Source organism: Macaca thibetana, chromosome 1, assembly GCF_024542745.1.
Source record: "Macaca thibetana thibetana isolate TM-01 chromosome 1, ASM2454274v1, whole genome shotgun sequence".
NCBI classification, from domain to species: domain Eukaryota; kingdom Metazoa; phylum Chordata; class Mammalia; order Primates; family Cercopithecidae; genus Macaca; species Macaca thibetana.
In genome coordinates this window covers 31,227,116-31,249,151 of record NC_065578.1, presented here as the reverse complement: position 1 = coordinate 31,249,151, position 22,036 = coordinate 31,227,116, and the positions used below count along the sequence as shown (strand labels likewise).

The window sequence follows — 22,036 nt, the reverse complement described above, 5'->3', positions numbered from 1 at the left end:
ATGTCTGGAAGTGTGTCTGACATGTGAAAAGGAAGAGTGAAGAGTGAGAATGGAGGAGTGTGTGTTCAGGGTAAGGATGCCCAGGATATGTGAAGGTTTTTTTGCAGAGGGAGGGGCTAGGGTAGAGCACGCTGGGAGGGATCTGTAGGTTTTTCATCATCAATAAGGTAGAATTCAGACTCCTCAACTAGTATCCAAAGCTTGACATGGGCGACACTGGTAGCTTCTTCTCTTTCCCTCACTCTGCCTTTGACTTCAAACACTTTAACAATTTTGAGATCCTGCACTCAGACTACTAGGCTGTCACCCCAAAGCCTCTTTATTTCATCTCTGCCTGCTAAAAAAAATTCTACTTTTCTTTCATGGCCCAGTTAGACTGCCCCTCTAGGAAGCCTCTCTAGATCTTAGCAGGCATAATAAACTGGATCATCATCTACACTCCCATGGGCATGCTGGAACTTTCCCATGGCACAAACTCTGGTTTCCCCAGTACCTGTAACTGGGGAACCTTGACAACAGGAACCTTGTTTCATCCATCCATGTTCCTGGTGCCCAGCCCAGAGTAAGAAACAATAACAATGTGCTGAATATATTGGATGGAATACAGAAAGAGGGGGTCTGGGGGTCTGAAGGACCACCTCTCTAATAGTGGAGGGCAGCTGGACATGAGTGGAAGTTGCTAGGATGGAGTGAATGACCACTGGCCCTTCCCAAGAGATTAAAACCCTGTGAAATGGCCGGGCGCGGTGGCTCATGCCTGTAATCCCAGCACTTTGGGAGGCCGAGGCGGGTGGATCACAAGGTCAGGAGATCGAGACTACGGTGAAACCCCGTCTCTACTAAAAATACAAAAAATTAGCCAGGTGCGGTGGCGGGCGCCTGTAGTCCCAGCTACTCAGGAGGCTGAGGCAGGAGAATGGCGTGAACCCGGGAAGCGGAGCTTGCAGTGAGCTGAGATCGCGCCACTGCACTCCAGCCTGGGCGACAGAGCGAGACTCTGTCTCAAAAATAAAAAACCCTGTGAAAGGATGACAGCAACCTGAGTGTCCCCACTTTGAGTGCTGAACTAGTTACCAAAGACAAAGACCTCCCCCACACACAGCAAATACGGAGACATATATATACTGCCATTCTTCCATTGTGTCCATGGCAGATGTTACTAATCATTCCCAGCACTCACTTCCATTGAACCTCAGAATCCTTCTCCAGCGCTACAAGCAACTACCAATCAAAGTCGATACACATGATAGACTGGGCATGGTGGCTCACACCTGTAATCCCAGCCCTTTGGGAGGCCAAGGCGGGAGGATCACCTGAGGTCGGGAGATTGACAGCAGCCTGGCCAACAAGGTGAAAACCTGTATCTACTAAAAATACAAAAATTAGCCAGGCATGGTGGCACATGCTTGTGGTCCCAGTTACTTGGGAGTCTGAGGCATGAGAATCACTTGAACCCAGGAGGAGGAGGTTGAAGTGAGCTGAGATCGTGCCGCTGCACTCCAGCCTGGAGGACAGAGTGAGACAAAAAAAAAAAAAGATACACATGACATAATCTATTTGCGATTTCCCATTAGCCAATGAACAGCTTGTTTCTCTTCCTGAAAGAAGGATAGATCTTACACTCCCAAAGAATCAGAGCCAGATAACAGCGACAAACCTATTGATCAGTTACTATATAGTAGCCATAGTTTTGTGGCTTTTTGTGTTTTGTTTTTTTGAGACAAGGTCTCACTCTGTTACCCAGGTTGGAGTGCAGTGGTGCAATCACAGCTCAGTGCAGCCTCAACCTCCTGGGCTCAAGTGGTCCTCCCACCTCAGCCTCCCAAGTAGCTGGGACTACAGGCATACACCACCACGCTCGGCTAATTTTTACAAATTTTTTGTAGGAATGAGGTCTCGCTATGTTGCACGGACTGGTCTTGAACTTCTGGGCTCAAGTGATCCACCCACCTTGGCCTCCCAAAGTGCTGAGGTTATAGGCTTGAGCCACTACACCTGGAAGTAGGCATAGTCCTTTTTTTTTTTTTTTTTTTGAGACCAAGTGTCACTCTATTGCCCAGGCAGGAGTGCAGTGGTGCGATCTTGGCTCACTGTAAACTCTGCCTCCTGGGTTCACGTCATTCTCCTGCCTCAGCCTCCTGAGTAGCTGGGACTACAAGTGCCCGCCACCGCGCAGGCTAATTTTTTTTATTTTTAGTAGAGATGGGGTTTCGGCCGGGCGCGGTGGCTCAAGCCTGTAATCCCAGCACTTTGGGAGGCCGAGACGGGCGGATCACGAGGTCAGGAGATCGAGACCATCCTGGCTAACACCGTGAAACCCCGTCTCTACTAAAAATACAAAAAACTAGCCGGGCGAGGTGGCGGGCGCCTGTAGTCCTAGCTACTCCGGAGGCTGAGGCAGGAGAATGGCCTAAACCCGGGAGGCGGAGCTTGCAGTGAGCTGAGATCCGGCCACTGCACTCCAGCCCGGGCTACAGAGCAAGACCCCATCTCAAAAAAAAAAAAAAAGATGGGGTTTCACTGTGTTAGCCAGGATGGTCTCGATCTCCTGACCTTATGATCCGCCCACCTTGGCCTCCCAAAGTGTTGGGATTACAGGCGTGAGCCACTAGACCCAGCCTAAAGTAGGCATAGTTCTAACTGCTATATATGCATTAATTATTTCATCCTCACAAGACCCTATGAGGAGGTTACTAATGCATTATTATAGTAGGAAACCATGACAGAAAGAGGTGATGTAATTATCACAAAGCCATAAAATCATGAAGCCAGACTTCTGACCCAGGCAGTCAGACGCTAGAGGCCTTGATGAGTACTCTGTATTAATTCTGGTGAGCCCATTTAGATTTCTGCTGTTATTCTTGGGGAAACTGAGCACCAGAGACAGTGAAGGCACTTGGCCTGTCACACAGCAAATCGGTGAACAAAGCTGAGGCTAGAAACTCGTATTCCTCTTCCTGGGGCTCTCACTCTGTCCAGTATCAGACCAAGAAGGGTGCGGGGTGGGGGGGCTCACTCAGAACTGAAAAAGAGGGCTTCCGGGGCAGATCTGCCCTCCCAAAGCTCAGGGGCAGAAGGGAGAGAAACAGGGGTAGGGACCCATTCGCTTTCTGAGATCAAGCATCCTGAGATCAAGGTAGGGCTTTGAAGAAGGTAAACAGAATGGCAGGTCAGGGCAGGTTGGGGTGAATGCTCTTCCAGAACATTCTTGCTACCTTAGGCTCGCCCCCAGACAGGATCAGAGGATATACCTTTTTCACATGCCTGGAGGTGAGTCTTTTTTTTTTTTTCTTGAGATGGAGTCTTGCTCAGTCGCTCAGGCTGGAGTGCAGTGGCGCGATCTCGGCTCACTGCAAGCTCCGCCTCCCGGGTTCACGCCATTCTCCTGCCTCAGCCTCCTGAGTAGCTGGGACTACAGGTGCCCACCACCACGCCTGGTTAATTTTTTGTATTTTTTAGTAGAGACGGGATTTCACCGTGTTAGCCAGGATGGTCTCAATCTCCTGACCTGGTGATCCGCCCGTCTCAGCCTCCCAAAGTGCTGGGATTACAGCTGTGAGCCACTGCACCCGGCCTTTTTTTTTTTTTTTTTTTTTTTTTGAGACAGAGCTCTGTCACCCAGGCTGGAGTTCAGTAGCATGATCTTGGTTCACTGCAATTGCAACCTCATCCTCCCAGATTAAAGGGATTCTCCTGCCTCAGCCTTCTGAGCAGCTGGGATTACAGGCATGCGCCACCACACCTGGCTAATTTTTGTATTTTTAGTAGAGACGGGGTTTCACCATGTTGGTCAGGCTGGTCTCGAACTCCTGACCTCGTGATCTGCTGGCCTCAGCCTCCCAAAGTGCTGGGATTACAGGCCTGAGCCACTGCGCCCAGCTGGAGGTGAGTCTTTAGGGGCCAGGAAAGCTCAATAAACCCTCCTTGCTTGAGCTTTGGGCCAGAAAAAAAGGTGTACTTTCACCCTCCGGCAGGGACAGCGGGGAGAGCAGTGTCCCCCGGCAGCCGACTCGGGCGGCACCCACCATTCTCCATGTATTCAGTGATGATGTAGATGGGCTCCTGGGTGACCACAGCGTAGAGCCGAACCAGCCGCTGGTGTTGCAGCTGCTTCATGAGGTTGGCCTCGGCCAGGAAGGCGTCCGGGGACATGCTACCCTGCTTCAAGCTCTTCACTGCCACCTTTGTGTGCCCGTTGTAGTACCCTGGATCGGGGAAGGGAAGGAGTGGGAGAGTCGCCAGGCAGCTGTCCTGGGACTCTCACCACCTCAGCAGCCCCTCCCATTCCCCTCTTCCCGGGCAGTCCTGGAGGCCACACTCACCCATCCACACCTCCCCGAACTGTCCAGCCCCCAGCCGCTCCACCAGCTTCAGCGTCTCCCTGGGAACCTCCCACTCGTCCTCCCACCACGGCTTCTGGGGCTTCTGGGTCTGGCAGGGGCGGCTCAGCCGTGTGCACAGCCCATCTGAAGCATCTGCGAGGACAAGGGAGGGGTGAAGACTGTCAATATGGCAGGCCTCGTATTGACACCACTTCCCCCACTTCTCCAAGCTCCTATCTAGGTGAAGTGGACTAGCAGGGGGGTGTGGGGCTGTCACCCAAACACTTGGGTCCGTAGGGTCAAGTTCCACACCTCACCCACTGCGGGGAATGGAGGAGCGCATTGAAAGATGGATGGGGGACACCCGAGGGGGACTGAGGGGAGATAGGCTGATAGGGCACGGGGGAGGGGTCCTGCCGGGCTCACTGGTGTAATGGCGGACCAGTTCATGCAGGCCGGGAAAAGTGATTCGGGGGGAGATGTAGAAGCCACCGTTGTCCAGATTACGGATTTTGTAATGTTTCACCACCTCTCCCTGGTTCTGGTCGAAGTCCCGGACCGACAGTGAAAACGATCCTGAATGAATGAATGGATGGACAAAGGGACTAAAGAACGCAGTGAGTCTGGCCCGCCACCGCGCCCCCCTCAGGCTCACCCCGCGTCCCCACCTCGGGCTCACCCTGCGCTCCCCCTCGGACTCACCCCGCGTCCCCATCGGGCTCACTCCGCGTCCCCACCTCGGGCTCACCCTGTGCTCCCCCTCGGACTCACCCCGCGCCCCCCTCGGGCTCATCCCGCGCCCCTACCTCGGGCACACCCTGCGGCACCCCCGCGCCCGGTCGAGACCACTGCCCGCTCACCCGCGGTGCTCTCGCTCTCCCGGATGAGGAAGGAGCCGTGAGTGTTCCCGGGCGCCAGGAGCTGCCGCTCCGCGTCCTTGCGGCTCAGGTTCTTGAAGAACCAGCTGTGCACGGCGGAAGCGAACGAAGGCTGTCGTCGGATATTCCTCCGTGGCCCTCAAGCCTTCACCGCCACCCCAGGCCCACTCCCTGCTCCAGGATCCCTAGATCTGCTCCCGCTCACCCCCACGACGGGTCCCCACTTACGGTTCGGGCTCCAGGCTGTTCGCCTTGGCCACAAAATTGAAGGGGATGAAGCCTTCCTGGCCTGTGGTCAGGGACTGCGCCTTCCACCACTCGCCGCTCCTGCGCCACGGAGGCGGATCAGTGTGGCTAGCTCAGCCGTCGACCTGAGACCCTCCCTCAAAGACCCCTCCACCCCTTAAGCCAGCCTCGCCGAACCCTGGCTCAGCAGTCCTGAGCCTTGAATTTTGTCCCAAGGGCGGCCACCCCAACCGGTGGCCTCAGGAGGGCTGCGGTCCCGGAGATCGCGCTCCCTCACGGACTCCGCCAGAGCAAGGTGGAGAGGGACTCACTGCTCCAGGATGCGGAGCTGCTCCCCCTTCTCAAAGCCCAGGTCTCCGTCGTGAGAGGGCTCATAGCTGTGCAGGGCGATAACCAGGTTGTCTGTAAAAACAAGGGGCATCAGGGAGAACCGGGCTGGGATGGGCAGAAAGCCTGGAGTTACAGGGCGGGGGACAAGGAAGGCAGGACCGGGGAGAGAGTAGGTGGGGGTGAGGTGGAAGCCAACAGCCAGGGATCGGCAGGCCTTGTCTTTCAGGCCCTGCTGCCTGGGGTCACCTTGCAGTGGGGAGGCCGGCGGATTGGAGCCTTCGTAGGTGACCAGTGGGTCCCGCACCTCAGAGCCATTTCTGATGAGCAGCTGTGGAGTAGGGGATGAGGGTGGGGTCAGAAAGCAGAAGACTGGGTTAGACTCTGGCCCCCTTCCCCCCTGCCCTGCTCTCAGTCTCTCCAGCCTGGTTGGGTGTTATCCCTGAGTCTACCAGCTACTTGCTGTGTGATCTTAGGATAGTCATTTCTTTCTCCTGGGTTGCATGCTCTACCCAACTCCCTCACCAAGGCCCCTGTCTCGCCTCTTACCGTGCCCTTGCCATCCAGTGGGACTATGGGATAATGGCAGTTCTCACACACATCGATGTTTTCCATCCAGTCATCTTCCGGGTGTGAGCTGCAGCCACAGCCCATGGTCCCTGAGGGAATGGAGAGGGGGCTGAAGGGGCTCCCCCAAGATCTGCTCCCCAACATCAGACATCATGGGGCCTTGCCCTGGAAAGTTCCAAAAGTACCTGAGATTGTGAGATCCTGGGATCTCCATTCACCAGCCGCAGAAAAGCTAAAAGAGGGGGTCCCAGCTCCAAACCGTTGCTCCCTCTGAGCCCTCAGGCTGCAAGTAAATTCACACACGGCCCCTGAGCTCTAGCCCCACCCTCCCACCTGGGATGGGCAAACCGCCACAGGCACCTTTGTTAGTCTAGTTACCCACTTCCTGCCTCTGCCCCCTCCCTCTCCCTCTGCCGGCACCCTGTGTTGGGAGGACCACCTCCTAGAGATGACACACACTTTCCCAAGCCTGGGGGAGACCTGACTTATCAGACCCTCCCCTACTGGAGAGGTGTGCACGCCCCACCTACTATTATAATTCCCCTGTCTAGCTGAGGAGGCTGAGAAAGAGGCTTCTGCTCCCTAAGTCCACCATCAGGACCCCGCTGTTCCTCTCACATAGCCCCACAGTCACCTCACAGGGTTCCTTCAAACACAGGCGTGCTTCTCCCCAGCAGAAAACCCTCCAGTCAGTCTGTTGGCCATAACTTTTTTTTGTCGCTTATTTGCCTGTGTTAGCACTGGAAATTTTTTGTCTGATGAAATCAAGCAGAACTCCATAGATAAAGCGATAAATGTGGGCCTGTTTTGTCTGAAGCAGAATGGGGCCCTCACTTTGAAGCCCCCGGAGTCCCTGCAGCTCCTCCTTGTCTAGGGCTGCTCCTCAGAGCGCTTGGAAAGCGCTATCCTCAAATAAAGTTTGATGTACCGTGCATTCCAGAACTTCAAGATCAAATCCACCTTCGCAGTCCATTCTGCTACACACACACTCTCTCACACACACACACTCACACACACCCTATATATACACACACCCTACACACACACACACAGAGGCACCCCCATCCCACCTCCACAGAGGCATCCACACACACTTTCACATACACACACACTCACCCCTCACAGGTACCCCCCCACACTCACACACAGACTCACCCTCCCACACACAGGCACCCACACTCACACTCAATAAACACACACTCTCACCCCCCCAAAATTGCCCCCCCACACACACAGGCACCCACCCTCACACACACACATTCACACACACACTCTACACATATTCCCCACACACACAGGCACCCACACTCACAAACACACACACTCATCCACACACCCACACAGTCACACCCACAAACACACCCACATACACACACACACACACAGGCACCCACACCCACACACATGACCCCCACACACACATTCATACACACACACAGGCACCTCCACATACCCACACCCATGCACACACCCACACACTCACCCCCACATACACACACACACAGGCATCTCCTCCATACACACCCCCACACACCCACACTCACACACACAAACACACCCACACACAGGCACCCCCACACACACCTCCACACACAGCCCGTGTTCTGAACTATTCTTGCCTTTCCCAGACACCCCATGCTATTTTCTTTTTTTTTTTTTTTTTTTTTTTTTTGAGATGGAGTCTCACCGTGTCGCCCAGGCTGGAGTGCAGTGGCCGGATCTCAGCTCACTGCAAGCTCCGCCTCCCGGGTTTACACCATTCTCCTGCCTCAGCCTCCCGAGTAGCTGGGACTACAGGCGCCCGCCACCTCGCCCGGCTAGTTTTTTGTATTTTTTAGTAGAGACGGGGTTTCACCGTGTTAGCCAGGATGTTCTCAATCTCCTGACCTCGTGATCCGCCCGTCTCGGCTTCTCGAAGTGCTAGGATTACAGGCTTGAGCCACCGCACCCGGCTGCTATTTTCTTACTTAATGCCTTTGTACTTGTGGATCCCTCTGCTGTGAAATGTGCCCTCTTTCTCTCTCTCTTTCTCTCTCTCTCTCGAGACAGGGTCCCCCTTCCTTGCCCAGGCTGAAGTGCAGTCGTGCAATCCCCTTAGACCCCCTGGGCTCAAGCAGTCTTCCCACCTCAACCTCCCCAGCAGCTAAGACTAAAGGTGCACACCATCATGCCCAGCTGATTATTTTTTTGTAGAGATGAGGTCTCACTATGTTGCCCAGTCTGGTCTCGAACTCCTGGGCTCAAGCAATCCTCCTGCATTGGCCTCCCAAAATGCTAGGATTATAGGCATGCACCACTGAACCCAGTCGGCATGCTCTCTTTTGTCCACCTGCTGAATTCTAACTCAACCTTCAAGGCTCAGTTCAAATATTACCCTTTTTTTTTTTTTTTTTTTTTTTTTTTTTTTTTCCTGCAACCTCTACCTTCCAGGTTCAAACAATTCTCCTCCCTCAGCCTCCTGATAGCTGGGATCACAGGCATGCACCATCATGCTTGGCTAACTTGTAATTTTAGTAGAGGCAGGGTTTCACCATGTTGGCCAGGCTGGTCTTGAACTCCTGGCCTCAAGCAATCCTCCTGCCTCAGCCTCCCAAAGTGTTGGGATTACAGGAACCTAGCCTAAATATCACCTAGTCTGTGAAGACTTCCCAATGGTCTTTGCTTCCCTCTCACCCCAGTCTCTTGCAACATTCTATTCAGACCTCAATAATCAACTTAGGCACAGAGTTCCACGATTACTGATTCACGTGTCACCCCAGGGTCCCACTGCCTCTCCCATACCTTTGATGAGAGTGGGGGTTCATCAAGAGCAGAAACTGTAGTTTATTCGTCTGAAAGCCTCCAGCACCCAAAATTAGTTAATAAATGTCAGCTGGAACGTGGAGTGTTAATGCACAGAGTCTCCCATCCGCAAAGGTCTTAGAAACCAGCAAGCCTAATCTCCAATTTTACTATTTGTTGATCTATTTTTGAGATAATGTCTCACTCTTTTGCCCTGACTGCAGTGCAATGACCCAATCCTAACTCACTGAAAACTCAAACTCCTGGGCTCAAGTGATCCTCTAACCTCAGCCTCCTGGGTAGCTGGCACCACTGAGCCCAGGTGATTTTTTGTTTTTTCTAGAGATGGGGGTATTGCTATGTTGCTCGGACTGGTCTCAAACTCCTGGCCTCAAGTGATCCTTCCTCCTTGGCCTCCCAAAGTGCTGGGATTACAGGCATGAGCTGCTATACCTGGCTAAACCTCTGATTTTAGATGAGCAAACTGAGGCCCACAGAGGTATGCTTAAAGTCACACAACCTATTTGGAGTAGAGCAAACCTGGAGTTGCTGGCTGGGCGTGGTGGCTCACATCTGTAATCCCAGCACTTTGGGAGACTGAGGCAGTAGGATCATTCAAACTCAGAAGTTCCAGACTAGCCTGGGCAACATAGTGAGACCTCACCTCTAGAAAAAAATCAAAAAATTAGCCAGGTGTGGTGGTGCACGCCTGTACTTCCAGCTACTCGGGAGGCTGAGGCAAAAGATCACTTGAGCCCAGGAGCTCAAGAGTGCGATGAGCTATGATTGTGCCACTGCACTCCAGCACTCCAGCCTGGATAACAGAGCGAGAACCTGTCTAAAAAAAAAAAGGCTGGACTCGGTGGCTCACACCTGTAATCCTAGCACTTTGAGAGGCCAAGATGGGCAGATCACAAGAGATCAAGACCATCCTGGCCAACATGGTGAAACCCTGTCTCTACTAAAAATACAAAAATTAATTGGGCATGGTGGTGGGTGCCTGTAATCTCAGCTACTCAGGAGGCTGAGGCAGGAGAATAATTTGAACCCGCGAGGCGGAGGTTGCAGTGAGCCAGGATTGTGCCACTGCACTCCAGCCTGGCAACAAAGCGAGACTCCATCTCAGAAAAAAAAAAAAAAAAAAAAAAGGGCTGGGCACGATGGCTCACACCTGTAATCCCAGCACTTTGGGAGGCTGAGGCGGGTGGAGCACGAGGTTAGGTGTTCAAGATCAGCCTGACCAACATGGTGAAACCCTATCTCTACTAAAAATACAAAAATTAATCAGTTGTGGTGGCGTGCACCTATAATCCCAGCTACTCAGGAGGCTGAGGCAGGAGAATCACTTGAACCCGGGAGGCAGAGGTTGCAGTGAGCCAAGATCACGCCACTGCATTCCAGCATGGACAACAGAGCGAGACTCTGTCTCAAAAAAAAAAAAAAAAAAAAAAAAAAGCAGGCTGGGCACGGTGGCTCATGCCTGTAATCCCAGCACTTTGGGAGGCCAAGGTGGGTGAATCACCTGGAGTCAGAAGTTCAAGACGACCAGCCTGGCCAACATGGTGAAACCCCGTCTCTACTAAAAATACAAAAATTAGCTGGGTGTGGTGGCGCGCTTCTGTAATCCCAGCTACTCAAGAGGCTGGGGCAGGAGAATTGCTTGAACCAGGGAGGTGGAGGTTGCAGTGAGCCAAAATCACGCCATTGCACTCCAGCCTAGGTGACAGAGCAAGACACCATCTCAAAAAAAAAAAAAAAAAAATAGAATCTTCCTCCGAGCTGCTGTACCTGGCCAAATCTTTGATTAAAATTTAAACTTGAGGCCAGGTGCAGTGACTCACATCTGTAATCCCAGCACTTTGGGAGGCTGAGGAGAGAGGATTGATTAAGCCCAGGAGTTTGAGACCAGCCTGGACAATGTGGTGTGACCCTTCCTCTATTTAAATTGTTTTTTAACTTGAAAATAAGAAAATTTGCATCTAAATGAGGTAGCTTAGTAGGTAAAAACTTTAAAATCATGAGATCCATGTGGGGAAGAGGGTGTGCAGAACAGGAAATGGTAAAAGACACCTTGTCTTCACAAGAGTTTAGGAAACACTAATACAGTTCACCAGCCTCATTTTAAAACTAGGGAAGGCTGGGCGCGGTGGCTCACGCCTGTAATCCCAGCACTTATAGGAGGCTGAGGCGGGTGGATTACGAGGTCGGGAGATCGAGACCATCCTGGCTAACACAGTGAAACCCCGTCTCTACTACAGAATACAAAAAATTAGCCGGGCGTAGTGGCAAGCGCCTATAGTCCCAGCTACTCGGGAGGCTGAGGCAGGAGAATGGCGTGAATCCAGGAGGCGGAGGTTGCAGTGAGCCGAGATTGTGCCACTGCACTCCAGCCTGGGCGACAGAGCAAGACTCTGTCTCAAAAAAAATAAAATAAAAAATAAAACTAGGGAAAAAGAGAGGTTAAGTGATTGTCCCAATAACACGCTGAGGGTTCCTGGCAGATGCAAAACTCAAATTAGATCCTTTTTTTTTTTTTTTTTTTTTTTAGGCGAGGTCCCACTATATTGCCCAGGCTGGTCTCTAACTCCTGGGCTAAAGTGCTTCTCCCACCTCAGCCTCCCAGATAGCTGGGATTGCTGGCACATGCCTGGCTTGGCTCCTACATTCTTTATCAAGATTCTCTCCTCTACTTTTCACTCCCTGGGAAGTCTAAGGGCGGAGGGGGAGGGCTGAGAGGTCTAGGAGAATGTGAGACAGGAAGGCAGGTCTGACAGGGTCCATTCCCCATCAAAAATTTGACCACTGTGCTGTTAACAAAGGCTTTTCTCTTCAAGACAATCCTCCCTCTACCTGGAATGCATGTTTCTGGTTATGTATTTACCTGACTGGTGAATGCAAGTCTATGCATATGAAACCATATGCAGTGAGCACTGTGCTTATGGGTGCATGTCTGTGGGTCTGCAGGAGTCTGTGTGTGCAGAGGGATATATAACAGAATGAGACTATGAATAGCAGCAACTGTCCCTATGTAATTGTGAGGTCATATAGGCATACATCTGTGGGTGTTATCCCCATCCTTCCGGTCTTCTTCTTCTTCTTTTTTTTTTTTTTTTGAAACAGTGTCTTGCTCTGTCGCCCAGGCTGTAGTGCAGTGCCGTGGCACTGTCTCAGCTCACTGCAAACTCTGCCCCAAGGGATCCTCTTACCTCAGCCTCCTGAGTAGTGGGGACTGCAGGCCCATGCCACCAAGCCTGACTAATTTTTGTATTTTTTGTAATGATGGGGTTTCACCATGTGGACCAGGCTGGTCTTGAACTCCCGGGCTCAAGTAACCTGCCACTTTGGCCTCCCAAAGTGCTGGGATTACAGGCGTGAGCCACCGTGCCCAGCCTTTTATTTTTACCTTTTTGTAGAGACAAGGTTTCACCATGTTGCCCAGGCTGGTCTCAAACTCATGGGCTCAAGCAGTCCTCCCACCTCAGACTCCAAAAGTGTTGGGATTGCAGGCATGAACCACCATGCCCAGTCTAATTTTTATTTTATTTATTTATTTATTTTGAGACAGAGTCTTGCTCTGTCCCCCAGGCTGGAATGCAGTGGCACAATCACGGCTGACTGCAACCTCCACGTCCTGGATCAAGTAATTCTCCTGTTTCAGCCTCCCAAGTAGCTGAGATTACAGGTGCGCACAACCATGCCCACTAATTTTTATTATTTTTAGTAGAGACAGGGTTTCACCAGGTTGGTCTCAAACTCCTGACCTCAAGTAACCTGCCCACCTCAGCTTCTCAGAGTGTTGGGATGACAGGCATGAGCTACCAGACCTGGCCGGTAGCCTTTCTATAATCGTCACAAAATGTTCTGTGGACCACGGGCAGTCTGCAGTTTGACTGAGAATATTACATGTCCTAGTCAGAGGCAGCCTCGAATCTATGAAATTCTTACTCCTGACCTTGGATTCCTAAATTGTGAGAAAAGAATGTCCTGTTTCATTCACCCCAGAATCTGCCCTCATTGCTGGTTCTGGGAGCCCTGGGGATTCCTTTCATCTGGTTTTTTTTTTTTTTTTTTCTTCTTCCACTTCTTTCTTTCAGACAATGAGAAATGTATATTAAGCTTTAATTTTGATTTTCTTTTTATTGACCTCATTTATTAACCTGGTTAGATCATGTTGGCTACTCAGCAATCTTTGTCAAACTAAGACCAGAAGGAATCTGGGCGTGGTGACTCACGGCTATAATCCCAGCACTTTGGGAGGCTGAGGCAGTAGGACTCCTTGAGCCCAGGGGTTCGAGAGACCAGCCTGACCAACATGGTGAAACCCTGTCTCTACTAAAAATACAATAATTAGCCAGGCATACTAGGTGCATGCCTGTAGTCTCAGCTACTCAGGAGGCTGAGGCAGGAGAATTGCTTGAACCCGGGAGGCAGAGGTTGCAGTGAATCGAGATCACGCCATTGCACTCAAGCCTGGGTGACAGAACTAGACGCCATCAAAAAAAAAAAAAAAAAAAAAGAGAGAGAGAGATTCTCCTGCCACAGCCTCCCAAGTAGCTGGGATTACAGGCATGCACCACCACACCTGGCTAATTTTTGTATTTTTAGTACAGATGAGGTTTCACCATGTTTGCCAGGCTGGTCTCGAAATCCAGACCTCAAGTGATTCACCTGCCTCGGCTTCCCAATGTGCTAAGATTACAGGCATGAGCCATGGTGCCGGGCCATGTCCAGCTATATAATTAGTGGCCGGCGCCTGGCTACTGGGAGCTGTGGCTCACACCTATAACCCCATCACTTTGGGAGGCCAAGGCAGGTGAATCACTTGAGGTCTGGATTTTGAGACCAGCCTGGCCAACATGGTGAAACCCTATCTCTACTAAAAACACAAAAATTAGCTGGATGTGGGGTGTGGTGGCACACGACTATAGTCCCAGCTACTTGGGAGGGTGAGGCAGGAGAATCTCTCTTTTTTTTTTTTTTTTTTTTTTTTTGATGGCGTCTAGTTCTGTTACCCAGGCTTGAGTACAAGGGTGCGATCTTGGTTCACTGCAACCTCCGCCTCCCAGGTTCAAGCGATTCTCCTGCCTCAGCCTCCTGAGTAGCTGGGACTGCAGGCATGCGCCTACCAAGCCCAGCTAATTTTTGTACTTTTAGGAGAGACAGGGTTTCACCATGTTGGTCAGACTGGTCTCAAACTCCTGACCTCGTGATCTGCCCACCTTGGCCTCCAAAGTGCTGAGATTACAGGTGTGAGCCACCATGCCCGGCCTTTTTTTTTTTTTTTTTTTTTTTTTTGAGACAGAGGACAGAGTCTCGCTGTGTCGCCCAGGCTGGAGTGCAGTGACACAATCTCAGCTCACTGCAACCTCCAACTCCCAGGTTCAAGTGATTACCCTGCCTCAGCCTCCCAAGTAGCTGGGACTACAGCCGCGTCCTACCACACCCAGCTAATTTTTGTATTTTTAGTAGAGACGGGATTTCACTATGTTGGCCAGGCTGGTCTTGAACTCCTGACTTCATGATCTGCCCGCCTCGGCCTCCCAAAGTGCTGGGATTACAGGCTTGAGCCACCATGCCCGGCCAGCAGGAGAATCTCTTGAGCTGGGGAGGCGGAGGTTGCAGTGAGTGGAGATCACGCCACTGCACTCCAGCCTGGTCCACAGAGTGAGACTCTGTCTCAAAAAAAAAAAAAAAAAAAAGAATTAGCCAAGCATGATGGCATGATGGCGTGTGTCTGTAGTCCTAGCTACCCAGGAGGCTGAAGTGGGAGGATTGCTCAGCCCAGGAAGTCAAGGCTGAAGTGAACCATGATTATACTACTGCATACTAGTCTGGGCGACAGGGGGACCCTGTCTCAAAAAAAGAAAAAATTAAATTAAATTAAAAATTTTTTAAGTTAACATTTTTTCTCCTCCAACTGTAGACCTATTGATTTATTGAACATTTTGTCCAAAAGATGTGTCAGCTTCTAGGTTGAGTTTCTTGGGCCAATGCTTTACATCAAGAACAGGCAGGTGGTCGGAAGTAATGGCTCAAGCCAGTAATCTCAACATTTTGGAAGGCCAAAGTGGAAGGATCACTTGAGGCCAGGAGTTCAAGACTAGCCTGGGCAACATGGTGAGACCCCCATCTCTACAAAAAATACAAAAATTAACCAGGTGTAGTGGTGCACGCCTATGGTCCTAGCTACTCGGGAGGTTGAAGTAGGAGGATCGCTGGAGCCCAGGAGGTTGAGGTTGCAGTGAGCCAATACAGTACTCTAGCCTGGGGGAAAGAGCAAGAACCTGTCTCAAACAAAACAAAACAAACAAAGCAACGCAAAATACAGCAGACAAGACTGTACTTCCTTCAGGGGTCATTTCTATAGTTCAGTTTCTCTGAACATGTAGAGCACAAAAAGTAAAAAAGAAAAAAGAACAAGCAGGCTATTCTACTGTTGTACTCTGGACCACCTTGTGGCAAAATCTGTCAGAAATCACTTAAAATGGCCAGGCCTGGAGGCTCACGCTTATAATCCTAGGGCCAAGATGGGAAAATCACTTGAGCTCAGAAGTTCAAGACCAGCCTGGGCAACATAGTGAGACCTTGTCTCTGTAAAAATAAAAATAAAAGGCCGGGTGCGGTGGCTCACGCCTATAACCCCAAAACTTTGGGAGGCTGAGGCGGGTGGATCTCGAGGTCAAGAGATTGAGACCATTCTGGCCAACATGGCGAAACCCCATCTCTACTAAAAATACAAAAAATTAGCTGGACGTGGTGGTGCGCGCCTTTAGTCCCAGCTACTCAGGAGGCTGAGGCAGGAGAATGGCGTGAACCCGGGACTGCATTCCAGCCTGGCGACAGAGCAAGACTCCCTCTCAAAAATAAAATAAAATAAAGGCCGGGCGCGGTGGCTCACACCTGTAATCCTAGCACTTTGGGAGGCTGAGGCGGGTAGATCACAAGGTCAGGATATCAAGACCATCCTGGCTAACACGGTGAAACGCTGTCTCTACAAAAAATACAAAAAATCAGCCAGGCATGGTGGCGGGCACCTGTAGTCCCAGCTACTCGGGAGGCTGAGGCAGGAGAATGGCATGAACCCGGGAGGCGGAGCTTGCAGTGAGCCGAGATCGCGCCACTGCACTCCAGCCTGGGCTACAGAGCGAGACTCCATCTCAAAATAAATAAATAAATAAATAAATAAATAAATATAAAAATAAAAATTTAAAAAATGAATCATTTAAAACATTTTCTTGGCCTTTGCCCCGACCCAGACTTGACTAATGACAAAGCTGCCCATGTTCAATAAAGAGACTTAGCTATTCATGCCCACATAGAGCCCTCATCACAATATCAAGCAATATCAAGAATCAGGGCTAGCAGGAATGGTAAATAACTTCTTTATTTTATTTTATTTTATTTTATTTTATTTTATTTTGAGACAGGGTCTTTCCCTCTTGTTGTCTTGCTGTCTTGTGCCACTGGAGTGCAGTGGTACAATCACAGCTCACTGAAGCCTCGACCTCCTGGGCTCAAGCGATCCTCCCACCTCAGCCTCCCGAATAGCATGTGCCACCACGCCCGGCTATTATTATTAATTTTTTTTTTTGGGGGGACGGAGTCTCGCTGTGTCGCCCAGGCTGGAGTGCAGTGGTGCGATCTCGGCTCACTGCAAGCTCTGCCTCCTGGGTTCACGCCATTCTCCTGCCTCAGCCTCCCGAGTAGCTGGGACTACAGACGCCTGCCACCGCACCCGACTAATTTTTTGTATTTTTAGTGGAGACGGGGTTTCACCGTGTTAGCCAGGATGGTCTCGATCTCCTGACCTCGTGATCCGCCCTTCTCGGCCTCCCAAAGTGCTGGGATTATAGGCATGAGCCACCGCGCCCGGCCTATTATTATTATTTTTGAGATGAAGTCTCACTCTGTCACCCAGGCTGGAGTGCAGTGGCACGGTCTCAGCTCACTGCAACCTCTGCCTCCCAGGTTCAAGCAATTCTCCTGCCTCAGCCTCCCAAGGAGCTGGGACTACAGGCGCCCGCCACCATACCTGGCTAATGTTTTTATTTTTAGTAGAGACGGGGTTTCACCATGTTGGCCAGGGTAGTCTAGAACTCCTGGCCTCAAGTGATCTGCCTGCATTGGCCTCCCAAAGTGCGGGATTACGGGTGTGGTGTGAGCCACCACACCCAGCCTCCAGCTATTTTTTTTTTCTTTTTCTTTTATCACCTGAGAAGCTGTGAATGAGAGGGCCTGTTTTTGTAGTTTTTGAATTTTTGTAGAGACAGGGTTTTGCGGTGTTGCTCAGGTTAGTCTCAAACTCCTGAGCTTAAGCAATCCACTGCCTCAGCCCCCTAAAGTGCTGGGATTACAGGCGTGGGCTACTGTGCCCCGTCAGTAATTAATTTCTAGTGGGTAGATCAGGGATGTGTCCTGGGCTACCTCCTTTTTCATATTTTTTAAAATATATAATACTTTTTTTTTTGAGATGGAGTCTCACACTGTTGCCCAGGCTGGAGTGCAGTGGCATGATCTTAGCTCACTGCAACCTCCACCTCCCAGGTTCAAGTGATTCTCCTGCCTCAGCCTCCCAAGTAGCTGGGATTACAGGCACCTGCCACCACGCCCAGCTAATTTTTTGTATTTTTAGTAGAGATGTGGTTTTTTTGTAGAAACTAATTTTAGTTTCACTATGTTGGCCAGGCTGGTCTCGAACTTCTGATGTTGTGATCCACCTGCCTCTGCCTCCCAAAGTGCTGGGATTACAGGTGTGAGCCACTGGGCCCGGGCTGGGTTTTTTTGTTTTGTTTTGTTGTTTTTTTTTTTTTTTTTGAGACAGAATCTTGCTCTGTCGCCCAGGCTGGAGTGCAGTGGAGCGATCTCGGCTCACTGCAACTTCCGCCTCCCGGGTTCACGCCATTCTCCTGCCTCAGCCTCCTGAGTAGCTGGGACTACAGGCGCCCACCACCATGCCTGGCTGATTTTTTGTATTTGTGGTAGAGACGGAGTTTCACCATGTTAGCCAGATGGTCTCGATCTCCTGACCTCGTGATGCACCCGCCTCGGCCTCCCATAGTGCTGGGATTACTGGCATGAGCCACCACGGCCAGCCGGTTTTTTTTTTTTTTTTTTTAAAGAGATGGAGTCTCACATCTCACTCTGTCACCCAGGCTGAAGTAGTTCAGCACATGATTGTAGCTCACTGCAGTCTGAAACTTCTGGCCTCAAGCAATCCTCCCATCTCAGCCTCCCGAATAGCTGGGATTACAGGCATGAGCCACTGCACCTGACTTTAATTCCTCTCTCTCTCTCTCCTTTTTTTTTCTTTTAGAGATGGGATCGCACTCTATTGCCCAGGCTGGAGTGTGTCGGCATGATCATGGCTCATTGCAGCCTCAACCTCCTGGGCTCAAGTGATCCTCCCACCTCAGCCTCCTGAGCAGCTGGGAGCACAGGTACACACCACCAAACCCAGTTAATTTTTTTATTTTTTGTAAAGGTGGATTCTGGCTATGTTCCCCAGGCTGGTCTTGAACTCCTGGGCTCAAGCAGTCCCCTTGCTTTGGCCTCCCAAAATGCTGTGATTATAGGTGCAAGCCACCACGCCTGGCTTAATACCTTTTTTGAATGAACTCAGTAGCTTCTTGACACAGAGAACAACAACAACAACAAAAGCCTTATTTTATATGCAAACAAAATGTATTTATGTCTTGAACATAGAACTGATTCTGCTAGTCAAGTATCGCTATAAATAAAGGATATAGAGCAATTATTCTAATTGGTATTTTAGTAGAAGTCCCCCAACTAGTAACATGAATGTACCTGATAATCCCTTTTACTGAGTCCCCTCCCTTGGGTACCTTGGTGTGCTTCTTGCACCATGGGAGTTTTATTAGGATGGAGCCTTACTTACAGCTTGGCAATCCACACTGCTTTATGAAAGTTGCTGGGAGTCTGGCAGTTATGGAAGCTCAGTTCACCATGTCCATGCCATGGCAACCCAAGTTCAATCCCAGGTTCTCCCAATCACTTGCTGGCAGAAGGGCACCAAGCGTGGTGGTTCATGCCTATAATCCCAGCACTTTGGGAGGCTGAGGTGGGCAGACAAATACTTGAGCCCAGGAGTTTGAGACCAGCCTGGGCAACATGGCAAAACCCCATCGGTACAAAAAAAAAATACAAAAATTAGCCAGACTTGATGTCCCATGCTTGTGGTCCCAGCTACTTGGGAGGATGAGGTGGGAGGATCACCTGAGCTTGGGGAGGTCAAGGCTATGGTTAGCCAAGATTGAGCCACTACCCTCCAGCCTAGGTGACAGAGCGAGACCTTGTCTCAAAAACAAAACAAAAAAAACAAAAAAAACAAGACTTACTGGCAGAAGGCTGTTGGGCAGGTTGCTAAACCTCTGTACTTCCCTCAGTTCCTTCATCAGCAAAATGATGACAAAAATAAGACTTGCATCTAGGGCTGGCTGTGGTGAGCATGATACGTGATATATAGATGATCTCATAAAATAAAATTTTTAACATAGTGCTTGCTACATAGACACTGGCCTTAAACATCTTCCAGGCTAAAATGATTGATCATTTTCATTTTCCTTCATGATTTTTGGCACTTCCACGGGCTACTTTTTCATCTTTGATATATGTACCTAAAATGGAAACTTTACTACCATAAATGGAAAACCAAAATCGTGAGACATAAATGGAAGTGAAACAATAGCGCACACTAAAAAAAATTAACATTCGTAAATGTTCATCCATTATCCCCTAAAATCACTCACACACTTGAGTGGTGTACAGGTCATATTTTAGGAAATGCTGCACTACAAGAGAGAACTTTGAGCTTAGGCTGCTGCTTGTGGATGAAAGGAGCTGGCCTATTGACAAAAACGTAATGGGTGAAGTGGGAGGATTGCTTGAGACCGTATATAGTGTGAGTGCAGCCTGGGTGAAATAGTGAGACCTTATCTCCACACACACTTTTTTTTTTTTTTTTAAAGATGGAGTTTCGCTCTTGTTGCCCAGGCTGGAGTACAATGGCACGATCTCGGTTCATTGCAACCTGTACCTCCTGGGTTCAAACGATTCTCCTGCCTCAACCTCCCGAGTAGCTGGGATTACAGGCACCTGCCACTACGCCTGGCTAATTTTTCGTATTTTTAGTAGAGACAGGGTTTCACCATGTTAGCCAGGCTGGTTTCGAACTCCTGACCTCAGATGATCCACCCGCCTCAGCCTCCCAAAATTTTTACATTTTGGCCCAGCCAAAAATTTATTTTACATTTTACACGTAAAGGGTATTATGCCAGGCACGGTGGCTCACACCTGTAATCCCAGCACTTTGGGCGGCCAAGCAGGGGTGGATCACTTGAGGCCAGGAGTTCGAGACCAGCCTGGACAACATGGTGAAACCCCGTTTCTACTAAAAATACAAAAATTAGCCGGGCGTGGTGGCATGTGCCTGTAGTCCCAGCTACTTGGGAAGCTGAGGCAGGAGAATTGCTTGAACCCGGAGGCAGAGGTTGCAGTGAGCTGACATTGCACCACTGCACTCCAGCCTGGGTGACAGAGCAAGACTCCATCTATAAATAAATAAATAAATGAAATGTATTGTTATTATTATGTTTTAATAGAGACGGAGTGTTGCTATGTTGCACCGGCTAGTCTTAAATGCCTAGTCTCAAGAGATCTTCCTGCCTCAGTCTCCCAAAGTATTGGGATTACAGGTGTGCCTGGCCAGGAATTATTTTATAATTACCTGGGCATGGTGATACACATCTGTAGTCCTAGGCTACTCAGGAAGCTGAGGTGGGACAACCACTCAAGCCCAGGTGTGTGAAATTACAGTGCCCCAACCTGGGCAACAGAGTGAGACACTATCTCTAAAAAAAAAAAAATTTAATAGATACCTCCTACGTGCCAGATTCTGACCTAGTGCTGAGGACGCAGAGGTGAGCAGAGAGCGTCCCATGCATTTGGCCCTGCCCTCTGTGACAGAGGTGGGTGTCCCTCTGGTGGGTCACTTCATTTTCACAGGAGGCTGTAAGGCTTGTAGTTAGCTCACTGATCAATAATATCTGAGACTACCAACAACATGGCCGCACGCGACAGCAACACTTGCCAGGAAGTAACATTTCAAAATCACCACCGTTAACCATTTACCAAGCTAACGTTTAGTGAAACAGTTAAAAGGATGAGGCAGAGCTCCACATACTGACACGGAAAGACATCCCGCATACCCCATGGCAAGCAAGTTGCGGAACAGAATGCAGAGTATATGCCTATTTGCATTGACATATGTATATAGGGGATTCTTTTAAATAAGCTCTGTGCTAAGCCTTTATTTGCATTATTTCATGTAATTCTCATAATAATCCTATGAAGTGCTATTATTATCCCCATTTTACAGATGCAAAGACTGAGGCCCAAACCAGGTAAAATGATTTGTCTGAGGCCTCACAACAAACAAATGAACAGTGGAGTTGTGAAGTGAGTCCTGGTCTGCCAGCCTGCAGAGACTAGACTCAACCTCCATGTTTTCCAGCAGCCATACATAGGAAAATCTGGAAGGACACACACCAAATGGTTCACGATGGGCATATCCCAGAAGTGGGTTTGGAGGAGGCTGCGTTTCTTATATTTCTTTATATGCCTCTGTACTGTTTGAGTTTTAAATTTTATTTATTTTTTTCAATAATTAAATAGAGATGGGGTCTCACTATGTTGCCCAGGCGGGTCTCAAACTCCCGGGCCCGCGTGATCCTCCCATCATGGCCCCCCAGAGTGCTAGGATTACAGGCGTGAGCCACTGTGCCTGGCCTGTTTGAGTGTTTTTAAAACAGCAATGTGCTAATTTTGTAATAAGAAAACAAAAACAGCTGGGCGAGGTGACTCACGCCTGTAATCCCAGCACTTTGGGAGGCTGAG

At 50.0% G+C, this 22,036-nt stretch overlaps 2 protein-coding genes across 5 annotated transcripts in view; both read right to left on the bottom strand.

Annotated features, from left to right (window-relative positions):
• Nucleotides 1-6,172, bottom strand: part of RBBP4 (RB binding protein 4, chromatin remodeling factor) — a 418,599-nt gene extending 412,427 nt beyond the window's left edge. The window contains exon 1 of the mRNA XM_050795703.1: nucleotides 6,169-6,172. The gene's annotated coding sequence lies outside the window, so the exon portion shown is untranslated. The remainder of the gene's footprint in view (nucleotides 1-6,168) is intronic.
• Nucleotides 1-22,036, bottom strand: part of LCK (LCK proto-oncogene, Src family tyrosine kinase) — a 33,000-nt gene that overhangs the window by 6,856 nt on the left and 4,108 nt on the right. Inside the window, exons 1-9 of one of the 4 annotated variants that reach the window (XM_050795122.1) lie at nucleotides 6,529-6,643; nucleotides 6,323-6,432; nucleotides 6,023-6,104; nucleotides 5,758-5,848; nucleotides 5,429-5,527; nucleotides 5,183-5,286; nucleotides 4,749-4,898; nucleotides 4,323-4,475; nucleotides 4,026-4,205 (exon numbers count right to left, since the gene is read on the bottom strand). In XM_050795122.1, coding sequence (XP_050651079.1) covers nucleotides 4,026-4,205; nucleotides 4,323-4,475; nucleotides 4,749-4,898; nucleotides 5,183-5,286; nucleotides 5,429-5,527; nucleotides 5,758-5,848; nucleotides 6,023-6,104; nucleotides 6,323-6,427 — 964 coding nt within the window. In that variant the 5' untranslated portion in view covers nucleotides 6,428-6,432; nucleotides 6,529-6,643. Of the gene's footprint in view, nucleotides 1-4,025; nucleotides 4,206-4,322; nucleotides 4,476-4,748; nucleotides 4,899-5,182; nucleotides 5,287-5,428; nucleotides 5,528-5,757; nucleotides 6,105-6,322; nucleotides 6,433-6,528; nucleotides 6,644-22,036 lie in introns of those variants that run through there. The other 3 variants (XM_050795114.1, XM_050795110.1, XM_050795104.1) reach the window with 3 other exon arrangements.